At 35.7% G+C, this 23,572-nt stretch overlaps 1 protein-coding gene across 1 annotated transcript in view; it reads right to left on the reverse strand.

The window, feature by feature from the left end:
- Positions 1-3,252: 3,252 nt before the first annotated feature.
- Positions 3,253-23,572, reverse strand: part of SDHAF3 (succinate dehydrogenase complex assembly factor 3) — a 67,829-nt gene continuing 47,509 nt past the window's right edge. The window contains exon 2 of the mRNA XM_039236265.1: positions 3,253-4,146. Coding sequence (XP_039092196.1) covers positions 3,943-4,146 — 204 coding nt within the window. The 3' untranslated portion in view covers positions 3,253-3,942. The remainder of the gene's footprint in view (positions 4,147-23,572) is intronic.

Genomic DNA, 23,572 nt, shown 5'->3' on the forward strand with positions numbered 1-23,572 from the left:
ATCCATTTTGTTTATTGTTGTGTATGGAGTAAGAAAGTGGTCCAGTTTCATGTACCTGTCTTTTGCATGTAGCTGTACAGTTTCCTCCCACCAGCTGTTGAAAAGACTATCTTTTTCCCACTGCATATTCTTTCCTCCTTTGTTGTAGATTGACAATATGATCATGGGGTTTCTTCTGGGTTTTCTGTTGCATTGATCTGTGTCTTATTTTTGTGCCAGAGTACACGTCTTTCACCTCCTTGCATATGGTTTTGATTACTATAGCTATGTAATACCACTTGAAGTCTAGAATTGTGATATCTATGGTTTTGTTTTTCAAGATTGCTTTGGCTATTCAGAGTCTTCTGTCTTACATTACAAATCTGAGGATTTTTTTAATTCTATGAAAAATGCTGTTGATATTTTGATAAAGATTGAATTAAACCTATAGCTTGCTTTGGGTAGTATGGGCATTTTAACAATATTCCAATCTGAGCATGAAATGTTTTTGCATGTCTTTGTGTCATCTTCAATTACTTTTATCAGTATTTTATAGTTTTCAGAGTACAGGTCTTTCACCTCTTTGCGTAGGCTTATTCCTAAGTATTTTAATAGTTTTTGGTGCAGTTGTAGGTGGGATTGTTAATTTCTTTTTTAACAGGGTGAAATTTCTAATTTCACCCTGATGATGAGTGATGTTAAGCACTTTTTCATGTGTCAATTGGCCATCTGGATGTCTTCTTTGGAGAAGTGTCTATTCGTGTCTTTTGCCTATTTCTTCACTGGATTATTTGTGTTTTGGGTGCGGAGTTTCAGAAGTTCTTTATAGATTTTGGATACTAACTCTTTATCTGATATGTTGTTTGCAAATATCTTCTCCCATTTCATTGGTTGCCCTTTAGTTTTGCTGATTGTTTTCTTCGCTGTGCAGAAGCTTTTTATTTTGATGAGGTCCCAGCAGTTCATTTTTGCTTTTGTCTCCCTTGCCTCTGGAGATGTGCTGAGTTAAGAAGTTGCTGCAGCTAAGTCCAAAGAGATTTTTGCCTGCTTTCTCCTGTAGGATTTGGATGGCTTCCTGTCTCACATTTAGGTCTTTTCATCCATTTTGAGTTTATTTTGTGTATTGTGTAAGAAAGTGACCCAGGTTCATTTTTCTGCATATTGCTGTCCAGTTTTCCCAACACAACTTACTGAAGAGACTGTCTTGTTTCTGTTGGATATTCTTTCCTGCTTTGTCAAAGATTAGTTGGCCATATGTTTGTGGGTCCTTTTCTGGGTTCTTTATTCTGTTCCGTTGATCTGTTTTTGTGCCAGTACCATACTGTCTTAATGATTACAGTTTTGTAATACAGCCTGAAGTCTGGGATTGTGATGCCTCCAGCTTGTTTTCTTTTTCAAGACTGCTTTGTCTGTTTGGGGTCTTTTCTGGTTCCATACAAATTTTAGGATTGTTGTTCTAGCTCTGTGAAGAATGCTAGTGTTTTGTTTCTGTTTGTTTTTTTTTGACAGGGATTGCTTAATTTCTCTTTCTGCTGCTTCATTATTAGTGTACAGAAATGCAATAGATTTCTGTACATTGATTTTATATCCTGAAACTTTACTGAATTCACTTATCAGCTCTCATAATTTTTTGGTGGAGTCCTTACAGTTTTCTATATACAGTATCATATCATCCAAGCAGGAGTGATTTAAAAGCTGTGAGGAATAGTTAATACTATCAAGACTCAAGATAACATATCAGTCTTGCACTGATTAGTAGCCTACTGATTTTGGCAAGTGAGTGGCTACACTTGAGCATTAGAAGAGGTTAAAGAAAAAGGTTACAATGACATTGAGGGTATTTGCTAAGTGGCTGAAGGAAGTGAAAGATCACAGAAAGGAGGGCACACTGAGATAGGAATGAAGACAGTGAAGGAACAACACTGAACAAACTGATGGTCAGAACACTAATGAGTTCACAGTTAACACTGTTTCTTGCAGTGCTTCCCAGACTTTCTCAGTTTATACACTTAGTGTCTCGGTATTTACACAGCATACCTACAGCAAAACTAACAAAAACAAACAAACTCTAGTTTATTACACAGCCCAACAATTTAGTAAGTTTTTATGGTCTAAAAATTTAGCACCTGCAAGACACAATGCAGCTTTTTAAACTCTGTAATAATATTGAGTATTTACATACTGATTTTTGTGTGATACTTTTATCACAGTAATCACTAAAAGCACAGCTTCTCAAAGATATGTCACCAAAATGAATGGTGCAATACAGTAGTAAAACTGTGAAATACCTCAAGCTAGTAATTTGTATGATGTCCAATAAATATGGCTGTGATTTCCCAAAAAAATTTTCTATGGGTGGTGAATAATGCATCAGAGAACAAATAGTTACTAGATATGTCAGCCATATGGATTATAGTGTTAAGGTAACCAAAATGATAGCAAAACTTGAGATGGAGAAGTATGAGCCAGTTGCCTAAGAAAATGAATAGGGAAGTATAATTAGAAAACACTAAAAGTTAAAGAGGATTCTTATATGAGGGTGGCCCAGTGATAGGTTGAAAGAGACAACAGGAGTGGACCATACATTACTGTGTATGTAAAAGGATCCATAGCTCCCACTTCACAAAACACAGATTTCTATAAACTAGGAAGGCGAAAATATTGTAAAGAGTTTGAGGATGTGATATATTTGTTCATGATGAAATGGTTCCTAAATGCATAGCTAGATTTTAAACTCCTTGGAGGGCAAGAGCTTTTATCTTATTAATTTCTTGTATTCCTGGAGCCTAGATTGATTACTGACTGACCACCTATCTTTCGGTAAAAGACCAGCATCAACCTCCAGATTGACTCAGTGAGGAATATTAAAAAGGACTGAGGAGTCTGGCAGCCATACACAAAGAAAAAGCCCAACCCAGCAAGAGAGAGTAAGTATGAATCAATTTTTAAATAGTTGAATAAACACAATAGTATCTGAAAAATGATCACTTCTGAATCTCAAAGTAGACATACATACCTAAACTTACAAGTGTGTAATTTTTATTTTATTTTTAAACATTTATTTTGTTGTTTATTTTTGAGAGACAGAGTGTAAGTAAGGGAGGGGCAGAAAGAGAGAGAGAGAGAGGGAGGCACAGAGTCCGATGCAAAGCCTGAACCCATGAACTGTGGGAACCCATGACCTGAGCCGAAGTTGGATGCTTAACTGACTGAGCCACCCAGGTGCCCCACAATGTGTAATTTCTAAAAAATTAAACATTTAAAACACGTGAATGGGATTACCACTTGATTTTTTCCGTTTATAACAATACAAATTTATGAAAGTGTTTTTATCTCCCCAACAGTGAGGCAATAAATGAGATTCTAAAGGTAACTACAAATTACATAATTTAAGGGGTCACTTGTTATTAATAAACACTGCACAATGTATAATACTGACTCTTAAAACTTCTTTTTAACCTTTCATTGTATATAAACAATGACTCAGGGAGAAGGCATATTTACATGAATTATCTATACATGTATTATTAAGACAGAAATGAAGAAACTTACAGGATGACAGTCCATGTAGGTAAATAATAACCTTGCTGGAATTCCACATCTGTCGTTTTCATAACATACTTGTCTGTTGAAGCCAAAGCCATAAGGCTAATGCTTGAACAAGAACAGCATGAAATTTTTTAAAAAATGGACAACTCTGTCCATTTTTGAGTCATTCTTTCTTGTTTAGTCAAAAAATCAAGTCCCATCCAGCAAGTACTGTTACCTCAATCATATGAAGTTTGTCTACTAGTCACATTGACCTACAGATTGTAGACAGCATTAATAAGATCCCCAAATTAAAGAATATTTTATGAACAGTAGGCATTCCAAAGCCTAAAAGCTGAAAAATACATTTTTAGAAACCCTAGGAGTTAAAATAAGGGGTTCTGAACTTAAAATGCTGAAGCTTTATTGTATAGACTAAAATTCTGGTTTCCTAGATTCAGTGACACTAAATTGTCTGTTAGGTTTAGTAGCTTCTTGCATCAGCTCCTGCAGCTGTCCAATCTGTTCATCACGAAAGTCATTAAGTTTTTCTTCCGGTAGGGCAGCTCCAAAACATACTCTTTCTGCTGAATTTTGTTGGTTTTCATTAGTTTGTTGCCATAGTACTGCTGCATATACCTAACAAAAGACCAAGAAAAATGAAGGTTATAGATATAAAATTAAGACACATATTCACTCTTTTAATGTTAGAGGACTTGAAAAATTCTAATTCCAAGTCAGCTATTTTACTCCATCAATGAAGATGCAAGCAATATAGATGTCTTTACTACTCAAAGATAATTTCAAACATATCTTATTTTTAGCACTTTAAGAGTATTCATAGATTTTTAGCAAAGTTCTTAACCTGGAAATCTGGGGACTGGGAGTGGCCCATAGATAGATTTCAAGAACATGCAGAGACCACCCAAAAGTCATACACTACATTGTATTCACACAAGCAATGCAGATAGTTCTGGGCTATAACTCTTCAGACTTATAGCTTTGAAATCTGGGGCTATCAAATTTTCAAAAGTGAGTCTTAAAGACTTAAAAGTGGGTTGCAAAATTCATTGCTAATTTCCTTGCTCTCAATTAAAACACTAATTTTTTTAAATGTTTATTTCTGAGAGGGGGAGGGGCAAAGATAGAGGAAGAGGGAGAGAGAGAATCAGTGCAGGGCCTCACACTATGCTCAAACCCATGAACCATGAGATCATGACCTGAGGCAAAATCGAGAGTCAGATGCTGAACCTACTGAACTACCCAGGCATCCCAAAACATTAATTTAAATCACACTAGAGATAAGGGCACCTGGGTGGCTCAATTGAGCATCCAACTTCCGCTTGGGTCATGATCTCATAGTCTGTGAGTTCAAGCCCCGTGTCAGGCTGTGCTGACAGCTCGGAGCCTGGAGCCTGCTTCCGATTCTGTGTCTCCCTCCCTCTCTCGCTCGCACTCTCTCTCTCCCTCAAAAGTAAACATTAAAAAAAATTTAAAATCATACTAGAGAGAAAGCTTTCAAACCTTTAACTTTTCTGTATTTAATAATAATCTTCGTCAGGAAAAAAATTCTACATTTTTCATGCTCTAATTTTTCTTTCATTCAATTAGCATCTTCAGCCTAAATAGTCCAGCTACTATTATCTCACACAAACGATACCTTTTTAAAGCAGACTTTTACTCTATATTTTAATCAGATGGTAACAATGTATTTTAGTTCATGACATTAAAAGATTATATGCACCTTCTGGGTGGGTAGATAATGTAGTTAACGCTATATAATGCCACTACCTCTGATTTAAGATAATTAAATTGCTTATAACTGCTAGATTGCTATCATCACCAAAGAAACCAATCCAAAACACTCCAAAGCTTTACCTGTACTGAAAATATTTTCTTCATGTTTTACAGAACTCTATTTCATATAATAACTGAAAAAACTTGCACATACCCCAAGCTTTATCAATCCCACCTCTAAGTATATGCCTTAGAGCAGTGTTTCTCAACCTTCACAGTATTAACAAATTGGCTAATTTGGACAATACTTTGTAGTGGGGTGGATGGGAGTCTGTTCTTGCACTGTAGGTAGGATGTTTTAGCAGTATCTCTAGTCTCTACCCGATTCCAGTAGCATTTTTTAGTATAAAGACTGAGGGGAGGTATGTCTCCAAACATTGCCAAATGTTCCCTGGAAGGCAAAACTGACCCAGGTTGAGAACTATGGTCCTAAAGAAACTTTCAAACCTGTGAATGAGTAGCATAAGAAGTGTGGTGTTACTCGTTAAAGCTAAATTTGGAAACAATCTCATTGCACTTTTCAGTAGGAGAAAGGACAAATACACTAAGGTTTGTTCAGATACGTATCTTTTCAAGAATCAGCTCTTGGTTTCACTGATTTTTTCCATTGTTTTTTAAACCTCTATTTGATCTATTTCTGCTCTATTTCCTTCCTTCTACTAGGTTTGGGTTTTATCTGTTCTTTTTCTTGCTACCATCGCTGTATGGTTAAGTTCCTTTAGATTTTTCTTGTTTCTTGAGGTAGGCCTGTATGACTATAAATTTCCCTCTTAAATTGCTTTCATTGCATCTCAAAGATTTTGGACTGTTGTGCTCTCATTTTCATTTGTCTCCATGTATTTTTTAAATTTCCTCTTGATTTCTTTGTTGACTCACTGGCTGTTTAGTAGCATGTTGTTTTGTCTCTATGTGTTTGTGTTTCTTCCAGTTTTTTCTTGTGACTGATTTCTAGTTTCATACCCTTGTGGTCAGAAAAGATGCACGATATGATTTCAAGCTTCTGAAAATTTTTGAGACTTGTTTTATGGCCTAACATGTAAATTATCCTGGAGAATATTCCATGTCCACTTGAAAAGAATATACATTCTGTTGTTTTGGATAGAATGTTGTATATAAAAGTCCCTCTGGTCTTGAATGCAAAGCTACTGTTTCCTTATTAATTTTCTGCCTGAATGATCCAGCCACTGATGTAAGTGGGGTGCTAAAGTCCCCTACTATTATTGTATTATTCTCAATTTCTCTCTTTATAACTCTTGTTATTTGCTTTATTGTATTTATGTTTCCAATGTTGGGTGTGTATTTATAATGGCTGGGTCTTCTCACTGGATGATCCTTCTATCGTTACATGGTACCTTTGTCTCTTGTTACAGTCTTTGTTTTAAAATCTATTTTATCTGATATGAGTATTGCTACCCCAGTTTTTTTCTTCCCTTTTACATGGAATGTCTTTTTCCATTCTTTCACTTTCAGCCTATGTGTCTTTAGCTCTGAAGTGAGTCTCTTGTAGACAGCATACAGATAGGTCTTGTTTTTTTTTTTTTTTTTTTTTAATCCATTCAGTCATCTAATGTCTTTTGAGTGGAGCATTTAGACCATTCACATTTGAAGTAATGATTGATAGGTATGTATTTATTGTCATTTTGTTAAACTGTTTTCTGGTTGCTTTTGTAGTTCTCTGTTCATTTCTTCTCTTGCTCTTTTCCCTTGTGATTGGTGACTTTCTGTGGCGATCTGCTTGGCTTCTTTTCTCTTTATTTTCTGTGTGTTTCTCTTATAACTATTTAGTTTGTGGATACCATGACATTTATATATAACATCCCAAGTATAAAGCAATCTATATTAAAATGGTGGCCACTTAGGTTCAAACACATTCTGAAAGAACTTTTTTACTCTCACCTCCCCAGTTCATGTAAATGTTGTTATACTGTACATCTTTTTATTCATAATTTCCCTACTTGCAATTAGGACCTTTTTTTTTTTTTTTTTTTTCCCCTACTTAAAGAAGTCCCTCTAACATTTCTTGTAAGGTTGGTTTAGTTTAGCTTTTTGGGGGGAAGCTCTTTCTCTCTCTCCTTGCCAGATAGATTATTCTTGCTTGTAGGGTTTTTTCCTTTCAGCTCTTTGCAGGCCCAAAGGGAGTGACATGATACAAAGTTTCTGCTGAAAAAATAAGCAGAGGTTTTATGGGGTTTCACTTGTATATACCTTTTGCTTCTCTGTTGCTGCTTTAAAATTCTCTATCTTTAACACTTGACATTTCAGTTATCGTGTGTCAAGTAATATGGACCTCTCTGGGTTTATCTTGTTTGGAACTCTCTGTGATTGCCTGTTTCTTCCCCCTTTTTCCTTCTGGGATCTCTATAATGTGAACCTGCACCTGATATTGTCCAAGACATCCTTTGATCTATCCTTATCCTTTTTTACAGTTCTTTTTGCTGTTCAGCTTGGGTGCTTTCCATTACCTTATCTTCTGCAACATTTCCTCTGCATCCATGAATCTGTTGATTTCCTCTAGTGTATTTTTCATTTCAGTTACTGTATTCAACTCTGATTGGTTCTTCTTAGTATTTTCTCTTTGTTGAAGTTCTTACTGAGTTATTCCACTCTCCAGTCCATCTTTATGATCATTAAATTCTATCAGACATATTGCTTCTCTCCATTTCATTTGGAGCATATTCCTCTGTCTCATTTTGCTTGATATTTGTGGTTTGTTTACATGAATTAAAATTCTCCCAAACCTGAAGAAATGGTCTTGTGTATGATCATCCCCAATGGAAGCTATGTATGCCTGATGACTTTGGCTGACGCGGGCTGGGAGTCCCAAAGCTCCCTGTGCACAGGGTACCGTGGCAGGACAGCTAAAGTGAAAGAAAACAGGGGTGTCCTGGTAGGCCAGGGGCTGGTCATGTAGGTGGTGGCTAGAGCCAAGGTGGGGCACACTGGGTGGGTCCCTGGGTGCTCAGTGCAGCAAGTGGGGGCTGGGAAGTCCAGAAGCACTCCGAGCTAGGAGTGCCCTAGCAAGCCCTCTGGACCCAAAGTGGTACAGGCCTAGAGTGTTCCAGGGTGTTTTCCACCTGTGTCACCTTGGCACAATGGCTGTAACTGCAGGAAGAGCTGACCATGAGCATCCTGGTTTATGTTGCTCTGAGGCTGGGTTGATGGGATGGCTAGGGCTGGTGTAGGCTAGGGTCCTGGGGTTCACCGGGGTGATAGGTCAGCTTAAGGTACACAGACCTTTCTCCTGTGCATGGTATCAAGGTGGAAGGAAAACAAACATGGCTCTTGCTAGTCCCTCTTACCTCGGGAGAACTTCAGCAATTTTCTTCTTGTTTGGATCTATTATAGTTTCTCCTTACATTTTTCTTTGCTTTTATTTCCCATAATAAGTGTACTCTTTAATCTTCTTCACTTACTTCACCATTCTCCTACCTACCTTCCCTCTGGTAACCATGAGTTTGTTCCCTATAGTTAAAAATCTGTTTCCTGATTTGTCTGTCTTTGCCCCCACATCTTTGCTCACTTGTTTTGTCTCTTAAATTCCACACAAGTGAAATCATATGGTATTGTCTTTCTTATTTGTCTGTCTCTTATTGTCTTGTCTATCTCTTATTGTCTAACTTATTTCACATAGCATTATTTTCTGTAGCCTTATCCATACTGTTACAAATGGAGAGATTTTATTCTTTTTTTCTGGCTGAGTAATATTCCACTGTATATATATACTATACTCTATCCACTTAGTATTGATGGACACTTGCGTTGCTTCCATAGTTTGGCTATTATAAATAATTCAACAAACATAGGAGTGCACATATTCCTTTGAATTAGTGTTTTTGTATTTCTGGGGTAAATACCCAATAGTGGGACTGCAGATATTTCGATTTTTAACTTTTTGAGGGGGCGCCATACTGTTTTCCGCAATAGCTACACCAGTTGCATTCCTACCAACAGTGCAAGAGTGTTCCTTTTTCTTCAGATCCTCGCCAACACTTGTTATTTCTTGTGTTTTTTATTTTAGCCATTCTGACAGGTGTGACCAAATATCTCATTGTAGTTTTGATTTGTAGTTCCCTGATGATGAGTGATGCTGAGCATCTTTTCATGTGTCTGTTGGCCATCTGGATGTCCTCCTTGCAGGAATGTCTGCTCATGTGTTCTGCCCACTTTTTAATTGATTACTTGGGTGTTGAGTTTTATCAGTTCTTTACATATTTTGGATACAAGTCTTTTTTCAGGTATATTATTTGCAAATATCTTCTCCCATTCAGTAGGTTGCTTTTTGTTTTGTGGATTGTTTCCTTTACTGTGTAAAAGTTTTTTATTTTGCTATAATCCCAGTAGCTTATTTTATTTCCTTTGCCTCAGGAGACATATCTAGAAAAATGTTGCTACAGCCAATGTTAGAGAAATTACTGTGTTATCTTCAAGGAGTTTTATGGTTCCAGGTCTTACATTTAGATCTTTAATCCGTCTTCAGTTCATTTTTGTGTATGGTGAAAGAAAGTGGTCCAAGTTTCATTCTTTTGCATGTGGCTGTCCAGTTTTCCTCACACCAGTTGTTGAAGAAATTTTCCTATTGCAAACTCATTTCTCCTTTGTCAACAATTAGTTAACCATATAATCAGGGGTTCACTTCTGGGTTTCCTGTTCCATTGATTTATGTTTCTATTTTTATGTCAATACCATATTGTTTTAAAGTCTAGACTTGTGATACCTCCAGTTTTGGTTTTCTTATAGTTCTTTAAATGGCAGCCTTTTTTTTTTTTTTTTTTTTACTGTGCCCCAGGGCAGCTGGCACTGGTGTGTGCTAGATGGCGGGCAGCTCACTGAGGCAGCAGACCTGCCAGGGTACCCAGCCTCTGCTCTGATCTATACTTTACTTTCAAAATGGAGAGGGAGCATGAAGTCTGGTGCTCACCAATAGCTCTCCTGCCATTTGGCAAGGTTCTAGGGCTCATTCTTTTACATTCTAGTTGTCCTTTATTTATTTCTGAGACAGAGGCAAAGTGCAGGTAGGGGAGGGATGAAAGAAAGGGAGTCACAGAATTGGAAGCACACTCCAGGTTCTGAGCTGTCAGTGGCTGGCACTACAGCCTTTGGTTCCCTTTGTTACCACATAGCGAACAGCAAAAGAGAAGGAAATTGTATAGAAACTGTTCAGTCATCCCTTTTTTTTTTTTTTTTTTTTTTTTGCTCCAGGAGTAATTGGTCTATAAATAGTTGTAGATTTGGTATGTCTAGGTTGGAGGTAAGGTCTTAGTGCCTCACCATCTTGGACTGGAATTTCAGGTACTACTTTATAACCCATTAATAGCAGATGAACTAAATGTGTATGTATCAGCATGGAGGAATGTCCAAAATAGAATCTAAAGAAAAGTGAATTTTAGAAAGTTATTCATTTGTAGAAATGGGAAAATTGACACTCAACTTCACATGGAAATGTTAGAGGCCATGAATAGCCAAAACAATCATAAAAAAGAACAAATCTGGAGCATTCACAGCATTCAACTTCAAAACTGACAAAGCTACATTAAATAAGCTTTACACATATGGCCAACTGATTTTCAACAAGAGTGTCAAGTTCACTCAATGAGGGGAAAGTTCGGGGAAAACTAGATCCCTGTCTTCCCATCATACACAAAAATTAACAGAAAAATCCATGAAATTTCAGACCCAAATATAAAAAACAAAATCATAAAACTCTTAGATATTCATGACCTTGGGTTGTCTATGGACTTTTAAATAGGACCCCCAAAATATGAGCAACAAAATAAACTGAGCTTTGATAAAATTAAAAGCTTCTGTGCACCAGAAAACATTATTAAGAAAATGAAAAACTACAGAATAGGAGAAAGTATTCACAAACTATATCATTGATAAAAACACCAAGACTATATAAAAAACTCATACAACTCACCAACAAAAAGACAACAACCTAATTTAAAAAGTAGTCAAAGACTTAAGTAGAACATTTCTCCAACGATGATATATAAATGGTCTGCAAGCACACTAAAAGATACTCAACATAAGGGAAATGCAAATCAAAGCCCTGTTGTGTCAGCAAGAACCTGAAGAAAATGGAACACTTGGACATTGCTAATGGGAATACAAAATGGTATAGCCACTGTGGAAAACAATATGACAGGTCTCACAAGGTTAAAGAGTTACCATATGATCCAGCAATTCCACTCATATACTCAAAATAAATAAAAGCTTGAATTCAGATACTTCTACACCTCTGTTGATAGCAGCATCATTCACAATAGGTAATATATGGAAACAACCAAGTGTCCATTATGAGATGAATGGATAAACAAAATGTGATCTAGATATATAATGAAATAATATTTATCCTTAAAAAGGAATGAAGCTGTGGTAATTCTACAACATGGACAAACCTTGAAAATATTATGGCAAGTGAAATAAGCAAGACACAAAAGAACATTTTAGGATTCTACTTATAGGAAATAAGCAAATACAGAGAGACAGAAAATAGAATAGAGGCTACCAAGGGTTCAGAAAATGGGATTTATTGTTTAACATGCATAATGTTTCTGTTTGGGTAAAAAAGAGTAAAAACAGATAGTGGTAAATGATGCACAACACTGTAAAGGCAATTAATGTTCATGAATTATATGTGTAAAAAAGGTTGAAAGGGCAAATTTTATATTTCTTTTTACCACATCTAAAAAAGGTTATGCAAGAAGTTCTGGTTCAATTAATGGTGAGGTAGCTTCTACCAGATCCACCCCACAAGATAACCTTGTAAACTCTGGACAAATATAATCAAACAACAACCCCAAGGCACTGTAGAACAACTGAAGCCATGCAGAAAATAGGAAAGAGTTGACTCCATTAAATGACAGAGAAATACTGGGTTAGGCTCCCATTTTTATGGCTTTTTGTCTAAGATCCCAGATGGGACTGAGAGGTAAGTGAAGAATCAGAGGACCCTGGGGGAAATCACAGCAAGTGAAAAGCGACAAGGGGGAAACCTCAGGAAAAAAAAGAGCTACAGAAAGGGAAGCCCAAACCCTGTAAATTAACTGCAAAAATCTCTGGCTAATCCCTTAATTATGAATCTCAAGACTGACTCAAACAAACAGCCCAGTTAAGGTGAAAAAAGAAATAGGTATTTTAGCATATTCTTGTTAAAGAAGACACGGAGTTGAGAATCTGAGTTCTGCCAAGTAACTGCCTGATAAAATCAATGTGCTTTTGAAGAAAATAGTAGAATAATGTCTCTATATAATGTATCTTTCATCAATGTCCAGAAAAAAAAAAGATTATTAGAACCATGAAGAAACAGAAAGATGTGATCTATAATCAAGAGAAAGACAATGTCTGAAATGATTCAGACATTATCTGAAAAGGATTTTTTTTTCCTCTACCCCCAACGTGGGGCTCCACCTCACAACCCTAACATCAAGAGTTGCATGGTCTACTGACAGCCAGCCAGGCGCCCCTGGTGGAAAAGGATTTTAAAGCAACTATTACAACTATGTGCAAAGAAGTAAAAGAAAATTTTGTCATAATAAATGCGTACATGAGAAATCTCAAAACAAAATGAGGAATTGTTAGAACCAAATGAAAGCTCTAGAACTCAAAAATGCAATATCTGAAATGCAAAAAACCTCACTGAATGGGCTTGATAGCATACTGGAGTTGAAAGAAGAAAGATTCAAAGAACTTAAAAACAACAGAAGGTATCCAATCTGAAAGAAAAAAAAAACATTAAATAAATTTAAGATCAATGTTATGTGGGGCAGTATCAAAACTTTTACATATTTAGGGACACTAGGTGGCCCAGCTTGTTGAACATCCAACTTCAGCTCAGGTCACTGTCTCACTGTCCATGGGTTCAAGTCCCACAAAAGACTCTGTGCTGACAGCTCAGAGGCTGGAGCCTGCTTCAGATTCTTTATCTCCTCCTCTCTCTGCCCCTCCCCACTCACACTCATAAACAAACATCAAAAAGGATAAAAATATAAATTCAAAAAATATCTTGAGAAAAAGGAAATACAATACACCCAAAACTTAGGGGATGCAGAAAGCCCAGTTTTAAGAGGGAAGTTCACAGTGATAAACAACTACACTAAGAAACATCTCAAATAATAAATAAATAAACCTAACTTTACACCTGAAGGAACCAAAGAAAATACTAGGCAAAAAGTTCAGTGTAACTAAGAATTGGGTTTTTTTTTTTAAAGATAAACAAAACATTACAACCAATACCGTGGAAAATATGAAAGATAAAGGAGACTACTATGAACACTTATATGCCAACAAATTGGGACAATCTAGAAGATATGGATAAATTTTTAGAAACATACAACTTACAAAAACTGAATCATGAATAGAAAATGTGAACGGACCAATTATTAGTACGGAAACAGAATCAGTAAAGTCCAAGACCCAATGGCCTCACTAGTAAATTCAACCAAACATTTAAAAACATCAATCTATCCCAAACTCTTCTAAAAATTAGAAGAGGAGAGATTATTTCCTGTTTTACTCATTTTACAAAACAGTGTTACCCTGATACCAAAAACAGACAAAGACACTGCACCAGAAAATTGGAGGTCAGTATCGCTGATGAACACGGCTGCAAAAATCCTCGACAAAATATTATGAAGCCCAATTCAACAATACATTAAAAGGATCATACACCATAATCAAGTGGGTGTAGGATGGTTCAATATCCACAAATCAGTGTGATACACCACATTAACAAAATAAAGGATAAAAATCGTATCTCAGTAGATACAGAAAAAGCATTTGACAAACTACAATGCCCTTTTATGATAAAAACTCTCAATCTGAGAATATAAGGAATGTGCTTCACTCTAATAAAGGCCATGTAGGACAAACCCACAGATAATATCAGACTCAATGATAAAAACCTGAAAGCCTTTCCACTAAAAACAAGAAAGAGGACAAGGATGCCCATTCTCACCACTTTTATTCAACACTACTGACAGTCCTAGACAGAGCAATCAGGCAGGAAAAATAAAAGCATCTAAATAGGAAAGAAAGAAGTAAAACTGTCTCTACTGGCAGGTGATGCAGCATTATAATAAATATAATAAAGACTCCAGCAAAAAACTGTTAGTACTAATAAATACTGTAGAGTTGCAGGATACAAAACCCATATACAAAAATTAGTTGTGTCTCTATACACTAATAATGGACTATCAGAAAGAGAAAGAAGACAATCCTATTTACAAATGCATCAAAAGGAATAAAACTCTCAAGAATAAGTTTAACCAAAGATGTGAAAGACCTGTACCCTGACAACTATAAGACCTTGATGATAGAAACCAAAGACACAAATAAATGGAGAGGTATGCCATGCTCATGGACAAGAATATTGCTAACATGTTCATACTCTCCAAAGAAATCTATGTTTTCAATGCAATCTCTATCAAAATTCCTGTGGCACTTTCAGAGAAATGTGTATAAAACCATAAAGTACCCCAAAGAGCTCAAACAATCTTGAGAAAAAACAACAAAGAAGGAGGCATTACACTTTCTGATTTCAAATTATACTACAAAGCTATAGTAATCAAAACAATACAGTATTGGGGGTGGGAGGGAAAGATACAAAGATCAAAAGAACAAAATAGCCCAGAAATAAACCCATGCCTTTATGGTCAATTAATTTACAAGGGAGCCAAGGCCATACAATGGAGAAAGGACAGTCTCTTCAATAAGTGGTGCTGAGAAAAACCGTACTCCTACCTTATTCCATACACAAAGATCAACTCAAAATGGATTAAAACTTCAATGTAAGGTCAGAAACCGTAAAACTCTTTGACATCAGTCACAGCAATGATTTTTTGGATTTGATACCAAAAGCAAAGGCAACCAAAGCAAAAACAAAGAAGTGGGACTGTAGCAAAACAAAAAAAGCTTCTGCATGGTAAAGGAAACCATCATCCAAATGGAAAGGCCACCTACAGAAAAAGAAAATATTTACAAATCATATCTACTTAGGTGTTAATATCCAAAATATATAAAGGAGTAATACAACACAATAGAAAAAAAAACTGATTAAAAATGTGCAGAGGACCTAAATAAACATTGTTCCAAATAAGACATACAACTGACCAACAGGTTCGTGAAAAGGTATTCAGCATCACTAATCACCAGGGAAATGCAAGACAAAACTGCAGTGAGATATTCACTGTAGAGAGATATTCACCTGATAGCTTTTCGTTGACAGCTGTTCTAAGTGTTGGCGAGGATGCAGAAAAAAGGGAACTCTACTGCACTGCTGGTGGGAATGTAAACTGGTGCAGCACTGTGGAAGATAGTATCAATTTCTTTAAAAAGTTAAAAATAGAACTGCCATATGATCCAGCAATTTCACAACTAGATATTTATTCAGAGATCGAGAAAACACTAACTTGAAAAGATATCTGTACTCCAGGTTCATTCAAACACTATTTACAGTAGTTAAGACAAGGAAATAACCTTGTTATTGTCCATGGACAGATAAATGGATAAAGAAAATGCACTACATATTCAAATCTGTTGTACATATAAAACTAATACAATGTTGTATGTCAATTATATCTCCTTTTTAAAAAATCTTATGACTCAAACTCATGTTTCTTTAGTGAAATGAAAACAAAAAACTTGAGGAATGATCAATACACATTTTGGGTGGAAAAATGATCACAAACAAAACAGAACACCTTTTCCCCTTACCCCACCATTGCTTACTAGTCTGCCTCATTTTCAACATTCCTTTACAAGAAGAAAGTAAAAAATATACACATACAGACATACCAACTTCAGGACCATAATATGGGGTATCCAGATACAGGAAGCAGCAGCAATAAGAATTTTCTGACTAGGTCCCCTGCCAAGGAAATCTACCTCCAGGGAAGGAGGAAACTCATTAGAATAATATACCATATGAGCTACATACAGCATTCCTTACTTTCAAATTTGGTCATGTTAGCCTCTAAAAATAAGAGTATCCCAGAATTTTCCATAAACTAGAAGACTATAATCTCTTGACGAAAGAAAAGTACAGGAAGGAAGAAAAGAAATGTACTGTGTTTCCTCAGGTTAAGTAGCTGCTTCAAGTAGCAGAAAGGCATTAAAAGGAGAGAACTTCATTATGGGGAGAACAGATGTCGTGGGCTTCAGGGTGTCCTTAAAGACCTGTGAGCGTTATCCTATACAATTTGCAGCTGTATTTAAAAGCTAAGGATGTTGAGATGAGAAAATTATCCTGTTGGGCTCTAAATACCATCAAAAATGTTCATACAGGAGAGAGGTAGAGAGAAATTAGACACTCCAGAAGGGAAGGTCATGTGAAAATAGAGACAGTTTGGAGTGATGTGGCCACAAGTCAGGAAGTGCCTGCATCTACCAGCAGCTAGAAGCAAGGGTCAGGTTCTCCTCTAGAGCCCCAACATCTTGCTTTGGACATGGGGCCAGAACTGTGATAGAATAAACTTCTGTTGTGTTAGGCCGTCTGGTTGTGCTGTTACAGCAGCCCCAGGAAACTAATCCAGCAGTAAACTACTGAAACACTTTGGGAAAAGTCTTCCACAGGAAAAACTACCCTTCATACCATGATAACAACTTAGGGTGTAACCAAAAGGAGAATTTAGTACAGTTTGCTAATTCCGTTTCTCACTAGAGTTTTTGAAAAGGGCAAAGAATCTATAGTACCAGTTTTTCAGCGATGAAACAACGTTTTCGGAGACTAGTTCTGCTATAGTCTCCGAAAGTATAGAAAGACTATACTTTCTAATTCTCTACCTACGTATTAAACTTGAATCCAGTTGATACCACTAAATACTGGTAACAAAGTCGATAGAGTCTGTTAGATTATGACTTAACTGTATATAAAAGATAAAAATAATACACTATTAGCTTAATAAAATTATCTCTAAAGTATTTTAGAAAACTGACTTCTATTGCACAGGTTTTTTTTTTTAAAGAATAAAAGTGAAATGCATGAGATTTTATCAGTTTTTGAAATTAATAAAACTAAAAGGATAACCTAAGAAGAGAAACCACCAGGTAAGATGTACCTCTTGATGGAAATACTTATCACCTATACCAAAAATCAACCTATACCTAATAAGCCTATACAGCTAATCCAACTTACAGAATAATGTGTTAAACATCACTATTGAAATACAATCGGCAAAATGCAGACAACAAAAAACTACAAAAAACCACCCCAGTATAAGAGCAAACAAAGGAAAAATAATTTTAAAGAGGGAAACCAAGAAGACACCACCTTAATCAAATGATCAAGGTTAATATCACCAGTGATGGGTGATACTGACAGCTTGGTACCCCTTGAAAATACTGCCCTGAGAAGGGGATACCACCTCCACAGTTACTGTTCCCATTAATGTACAACCTCAACATAATTTTAAGAAAGCATCAAACCACAATTAAGGGACTTGTCACAAAATAACTACCGGTAGTTTTCAAACATTTTAATGTCATGAAAGCAAAGACTAAAGAACTGTCACAGATCAGAGGAAACCAAGGCAACATGAAAGCCAAATGCAGTGTGGAAGACTGGATTAGGCCCTGGACAGAAAAAGAACATTAGTATAAAAACTTCTGAAGCAGAATATACTAAATAGTTAATGATACTGTACCAATGTTAATTTTTTAGCTCTTATAATTACACTAAAATTATGCCAGATGTTAACATACAGGGAAGCTGTCCTATTTTTGCCACTCCCACGTCTCCCAAGCGAACTCAAAATAAAAAGCTAAAAACTTTTTTTAACTTCAAAAAAAGGGAGATTTAACAGATATATCAATTATGATATATCAATTTATTTGGATTCTTATTCAAACAAAAACATTAACAAAGAGAGACAATCGAGAAATTTTAAAACCTGACTGGATGTTTGAGGATACTAAGAATTACTGCTAATTTTGGAGGTATAATAATGGTATTAACACAATTTTAGAGTTTTTTACGAGATATATATTTATAAATAAATTGATATACTTGCGATTTGCTTTCAAATAATCTGAGGGTGAGGGAAGAAAGTCGATGAACGTACAAATGAGACAGGATTAGCCATCGTTGATAAATGCTGACAGGTACATGGTGGTTTGTTATATTCTCTCTATATGTGTATATGTTTGAAATTCTTTTCATTAACTGAAAATAATGTGTGTGTGCACACACACACACACATACACACACATAATTTAAAAGAAATAAACTCAGAAGCAAATTTAAATAAACAGAATTATGTATAAATACCATTCAACTAAAACTTTTTTTTTTTTTTTACAAATAGTTTATTGTCAAATTAGTTTCTACATAACACTCAGTGCTCATCCCCAAAGTGCCCTCCTCCATGCCCATCCCCCCCTCCCCCCCACATCCATCAGTCCTCAGTTTTTGTCAGCATTCAAGAGTCTCTCATGGTTTGCCTCTCTCCCTTTCCCCCACCATTTCCGCCCTTCTTCTCCCCCTTGATCCTCCGTCAAGTTCCTCCTAATCCTCCTATACGTGCAAACATATGGTATTTGTCCTTCTCTGCCTGACTTAGTTCGCTCAGCATAACACCCTCAAGGTCCATCCATGTTGCTACACATGGCCAGATTTCATTGTTTCTCATTGCCATGTAGTATTCCATGGTATAGATAAACCACATCTTCTTGAACGTGAGACAGGAAACTATCAACACCCTAGAGGAGAAAGCAGGAAACAACCTCCTTGACCTCCACCGCAGCAACTTCTTACTTGACACATCCCCAAAAGCAAGGGAATCGAGAGCAAAAATAAACTGTTGGGACCTCATCAAGATTAAAAGCTTCTGCACAGCCAAGGAAACAACCCAGAAAATTAATAGGCAACCAACGGAATGGGAAAAGATAGTTGCAAATGACATATCAACTAAAACTATTTCAATCACTCCTAAATTTCAATTATGCATTTGAAGTTCAACCTCGCTACAAAGCTTCCTAAGCACTGGAAAGCTACCTTTGGCCCAATCAGAGCACAAGCCTGTGACTCTAGAGTCTCCTCTCATATTGCTTCAGTTAATCTAACCAGAAATCAGAGCTCTCAATTCTTTTTGTTTCAATGAGGGACACTGTGTCTTTAATGCTAACTTTACATTAATTTTTGTAAATCAGCAAAGAAAAAAGCAAACTTTTTCAGATTCAATACTATCTCTTCTTTGCCATGTCAGCTTCTAAAATAATCTTTTTTTTTTTTCTCATAGCATCATCAGGGTTCAAACAAGAAAACGAGTTTGCTTTGACACTATCCTTTTTTAATCCTGAGATATTTCTAATGAGGTCATGATGATTACCTAGGTAACAAAGTTTTGTCCCTTTTAATTCCTAATTGTTAATTAAACCTGTTTGATCCTCTCTCTCCTGCTTCCAATTAACCATTTCTTTAAGTTTCTCCTGCCTCACTAGTAAGTGTTCATTAGAGAATACACTAAGGTTCTTTAATGAAAAAAAAAAAAAAATACCCAACAAACTACATTTACCAGCAGGTTTTCTTCTTTCTATTTCTGGAAATATTTCTTACATACCTTACCATTACAATAATTTTTAACCATAGTTTTAAAAATCTAAGTATAACATACTGAAATAATTTTTAAATAGATTCCACAGTTTCCTTACCAAAAGGATTTCAACTTGATACTTTAGCACATGCTTGTGAACCCACATTAAATTCACTTCGTGTACCATTAAATTACCACTTGTATTTACAACGTGAATCACTGGATTTGCACCACCTGCCCCACAAGCTAGCATCAAAGCGGAGTAAGATTCCTTTTACACCTGGCATACAAAAATTAAGACTGATTGGTTCTTATGAATAAACCTGGGCCACAATTTTATGATGCCAATAACAGACACTTTTGGTAAGACAGTTAAGATTTGACACGGGACAGAGAGAGAGTCCCAGAAAGCCAGGAATCAAGTAAATAAATCTATGGACTTCGACAGCCGAGACTACATTTGTGAGTGATGGGAATACCAGGACAGAAAAGCTACTAGACACATTCATATCTTTAAGAAGTCTCACAGGTATATAGACTGAGATATTAAGGATCGGTCAAATTAAATATGCTACCCCTATACTATAGTATGCAACAGTTAAAAAGAGCCCCCCAAGAAGCACCTGGGTGGCTCAGTTGGTTAGGAGTCTGACTCTTGGTATCTGCTCAGGTCATGATCTCACCGTTCCTGGGACTGAGCCCCACACTGGGCTCTCTGCTGACAGCATGGAGCCTGCTTGGGATTCTCTCTCTCTGTTCCTCCCCTGCACGTTCTCCCCTTCTTAAAATAAATAAACTTAAAAAAAAAAAAAAGAGCTCCCCAAGACATGTGAAAAAAGCAACTTGCAGAGTATTATGTAAATGTCATTTGTATATGTTTTTAAATACGTACAAATTTATATATGTAATAGAATATTTATATATTTATACAGGTAAATGTAACTGAAAGGATGCCCATAAAAGTTTGGGGGTGGTCTTTCATATTTTGTTCTGAACATTTCACCTCTATAATGTTTTGATCTTTTATAATATATATTAAATGATAATTAAATGGAAGGAAAACAAAGCAAAGAGAAGCTTTATAGGAGACATTTTGGAAGGGAGGAAATTATAGTTCTGGTTTTTCATGATTTGTCCTAATAGCAGACACCAATTTGGCATAAACATTAACAAAAGAAAACTCAAATTCTCACATTTTATTTAATCACAGATCTATTTGGCCCTTGTTCTTTAAAACAGAATTGCAACTCAACAACCCAAAAGATAGAAATGTTTTTAATTCTATAAGAAATCATGATATGATAATCCAAATGTCAAACTCTAAGTAAAAAAACTGCTTCACAAAAGTATATTCATATTTAGAAAAGCATTTATCATTGCCCCCTTCTAAAAGTGATAACAGGTGGTTTAAGAAGCCTATCTTTCTTTTGAACTACATATTATCATCTGTGTTATTATTAATTCCCTTTATAAAATAGGCATATATATGGTGCTGCCATGCCCACAATTTCCTGGAAAGCTAAAATGAGTAATTTTTCAGAGTTCTGCTAAATTAAATTATTTGTACTCCTTCAACGTAAACTCCAAAAGAGATACCTACTACGTCCCTCCCAAAAATTATTTAATTACTGTAAGGTTTTATTTAGCAACACTGAACCAACAAAGTTTAGAACATTTCATCAAGCTTTCCCTGGAGAACTGATTAAAAATGCCATGCCTCCTGAAGGAACAAAAACAACAAAAACATCCCCCTCTGTAAGAAACCTGGAAGTTACCTGAATTACAATAATTCAAAGAAACCGTAGAGATTTGAAGCACAGCTGCCCAAGTCATTAATACAAATATTTTATATTACAGAAAAAAGGGAATCTGTGTTGTCAATAATAAATTTTATTTTTTGGCTCTCTGACAGATTTTATGATTTTCGTATCAGTGATGACAGATCATTTTTATAGCACAAAACATATCAAATGCCACCTATGTTATTTCCTAACACCAAAATAGTTATAATCATCACAAAGATTCACAGAATACAAACAATAAGAAAACAAAGTAGCACCAGTGTCAGGAATCAGTATTTCTCAGGTGGCCATGAAACTGGGCCCCTCTGGAATCAAGTTCCCCAGATTTCTCTGCCTAGTGAAGGGAAATAGACTCAGGATTCACCTGTGACTCCAGGGATTAGCAAAAAAAGCTGTTAGCTGCTACTCACAGAGAAAAAGAGAGAGAGAGAGAGAGAGAAGGGAGGGAGAAAGGGAGGGAGAGAGGAAACACATGGAAGGTTCCTGGCTAAGGATGTAGTAAGGAAATGTAGAGAAGGTCTGGTTCACAAATGCTCTTTATGCTTGTTTACTATAAATTCTGTATGTCCTTGACATTAGACACACACAAATCAAATGTTTCATAATAGCAGAAATGAGAAGTCAGTAAAATATAAGTATATTTCTGTTTATGTTTCATTCAAAAGTTCCTGGAAGTTTAATACTAGCATCATACTTAAGGTTAATATTTTTTACTATGATCCATTAACAGAGGACATTTTAAAATAGTAAAAACTATTAATCAGAACTACCAAATATGTATAGTACATGATTATTGTGAGAATTAAATGATTAACAAGATTTTTAAAAGGTATTGTATTTACTCTATAAAATACTGCAGAATTCTCTTTGTTGGTTATGGGCTTTTGTGAGCACTCTTGCCTGGATGTTCTTCTCATAGCTGGCTTCTTACCCTCAGATCACACCATAAATGTCTCTTTCTCAGAAAGGCCTTCCTGACCCCTTCCTATATAACCCTGGTACTCTACATTTCCTGCTCAGTACTTATCTTTTCATTTCCCCCACTAGAATGAAGAGTCCGTGAAAACAGGGACACATCTGTCTTTTTCACTACTATGTTCTCTTCATCTCACATGGTGCCGGTGCCTAAATCAAAGAAAGTGTTCAGTCATTACCATATTCAAAATGAATAAATGAATGTTGTCCAAATATCTACCAGAAATTGCTCTTCCAGGGTATTACAGGTACAAAGTTAATGCCTAATCTTCAAATACACCTACTTTAGTTTTTTTTTTAAAGATTCATAATTTAAGATTTGATATTTTCACTTTATGGAAACATCCATACTCACCCCAATATCTTATTTCTTACTGATGACATTTTCAAAGGGTATCTTTGCTCCATGGTTGTTAAACATTTTGGTCTCAGAACTTTATATTCTTAAATACAAAGAAAGAGTTTTTGCTTATTTAGATAATATATCCACCAATATTCACATTAGAAATTTAAAAATTTTTAAATTATTCATTAAAATAATGCATTATCAATAAACTCATAAAGTAACAGCACATTTTTATGGAAAATAACTTCAGAAACAAAACTTCTTAGAAGAGTGATGCTGTTTTAGATTTCTGCAAATCTGATGACTAGTTTACTAAAAATACAGCTAGATTCTCTTTACTGTTGTGCTATGTAATTTTGGTTGAAGTATATGAAGAAAATCTAACCTCATATTGATTAATAGTTGGAAGAGGAAGATATTTTTGGTATTTTTTCTGATAGTTGTGGATACTATCCTTTGTTACTATACCAAAACTAAACAAGTGGTGGTTTCTGAAAGGTTGTAATCCACCATATATCAATGAATTTTTCCTATTTTATTACATTAAAATTCATCACTCCACTTCACCCTTTGAATGAAGTTTTTATCCATATGTAATTCTGTAATACCATGCATTG

The sequence above is a fragment of the Hyaena hyaena genome, unplaced genomic scaffold, assembly GCF_003009895.1.
Source record: "Hyaena hyaena isolate Hyena2069 unplaced genomic scaffold, ASM300989v1 scaffold_109, whole genome shotgun sequence".
NCBI classification, from domain to species: Eukaryota; Metazoa; Chordata; class Mammalia; order Carnivora; family Hyaenidae; genus Hyaena; species Hyaena hyaena.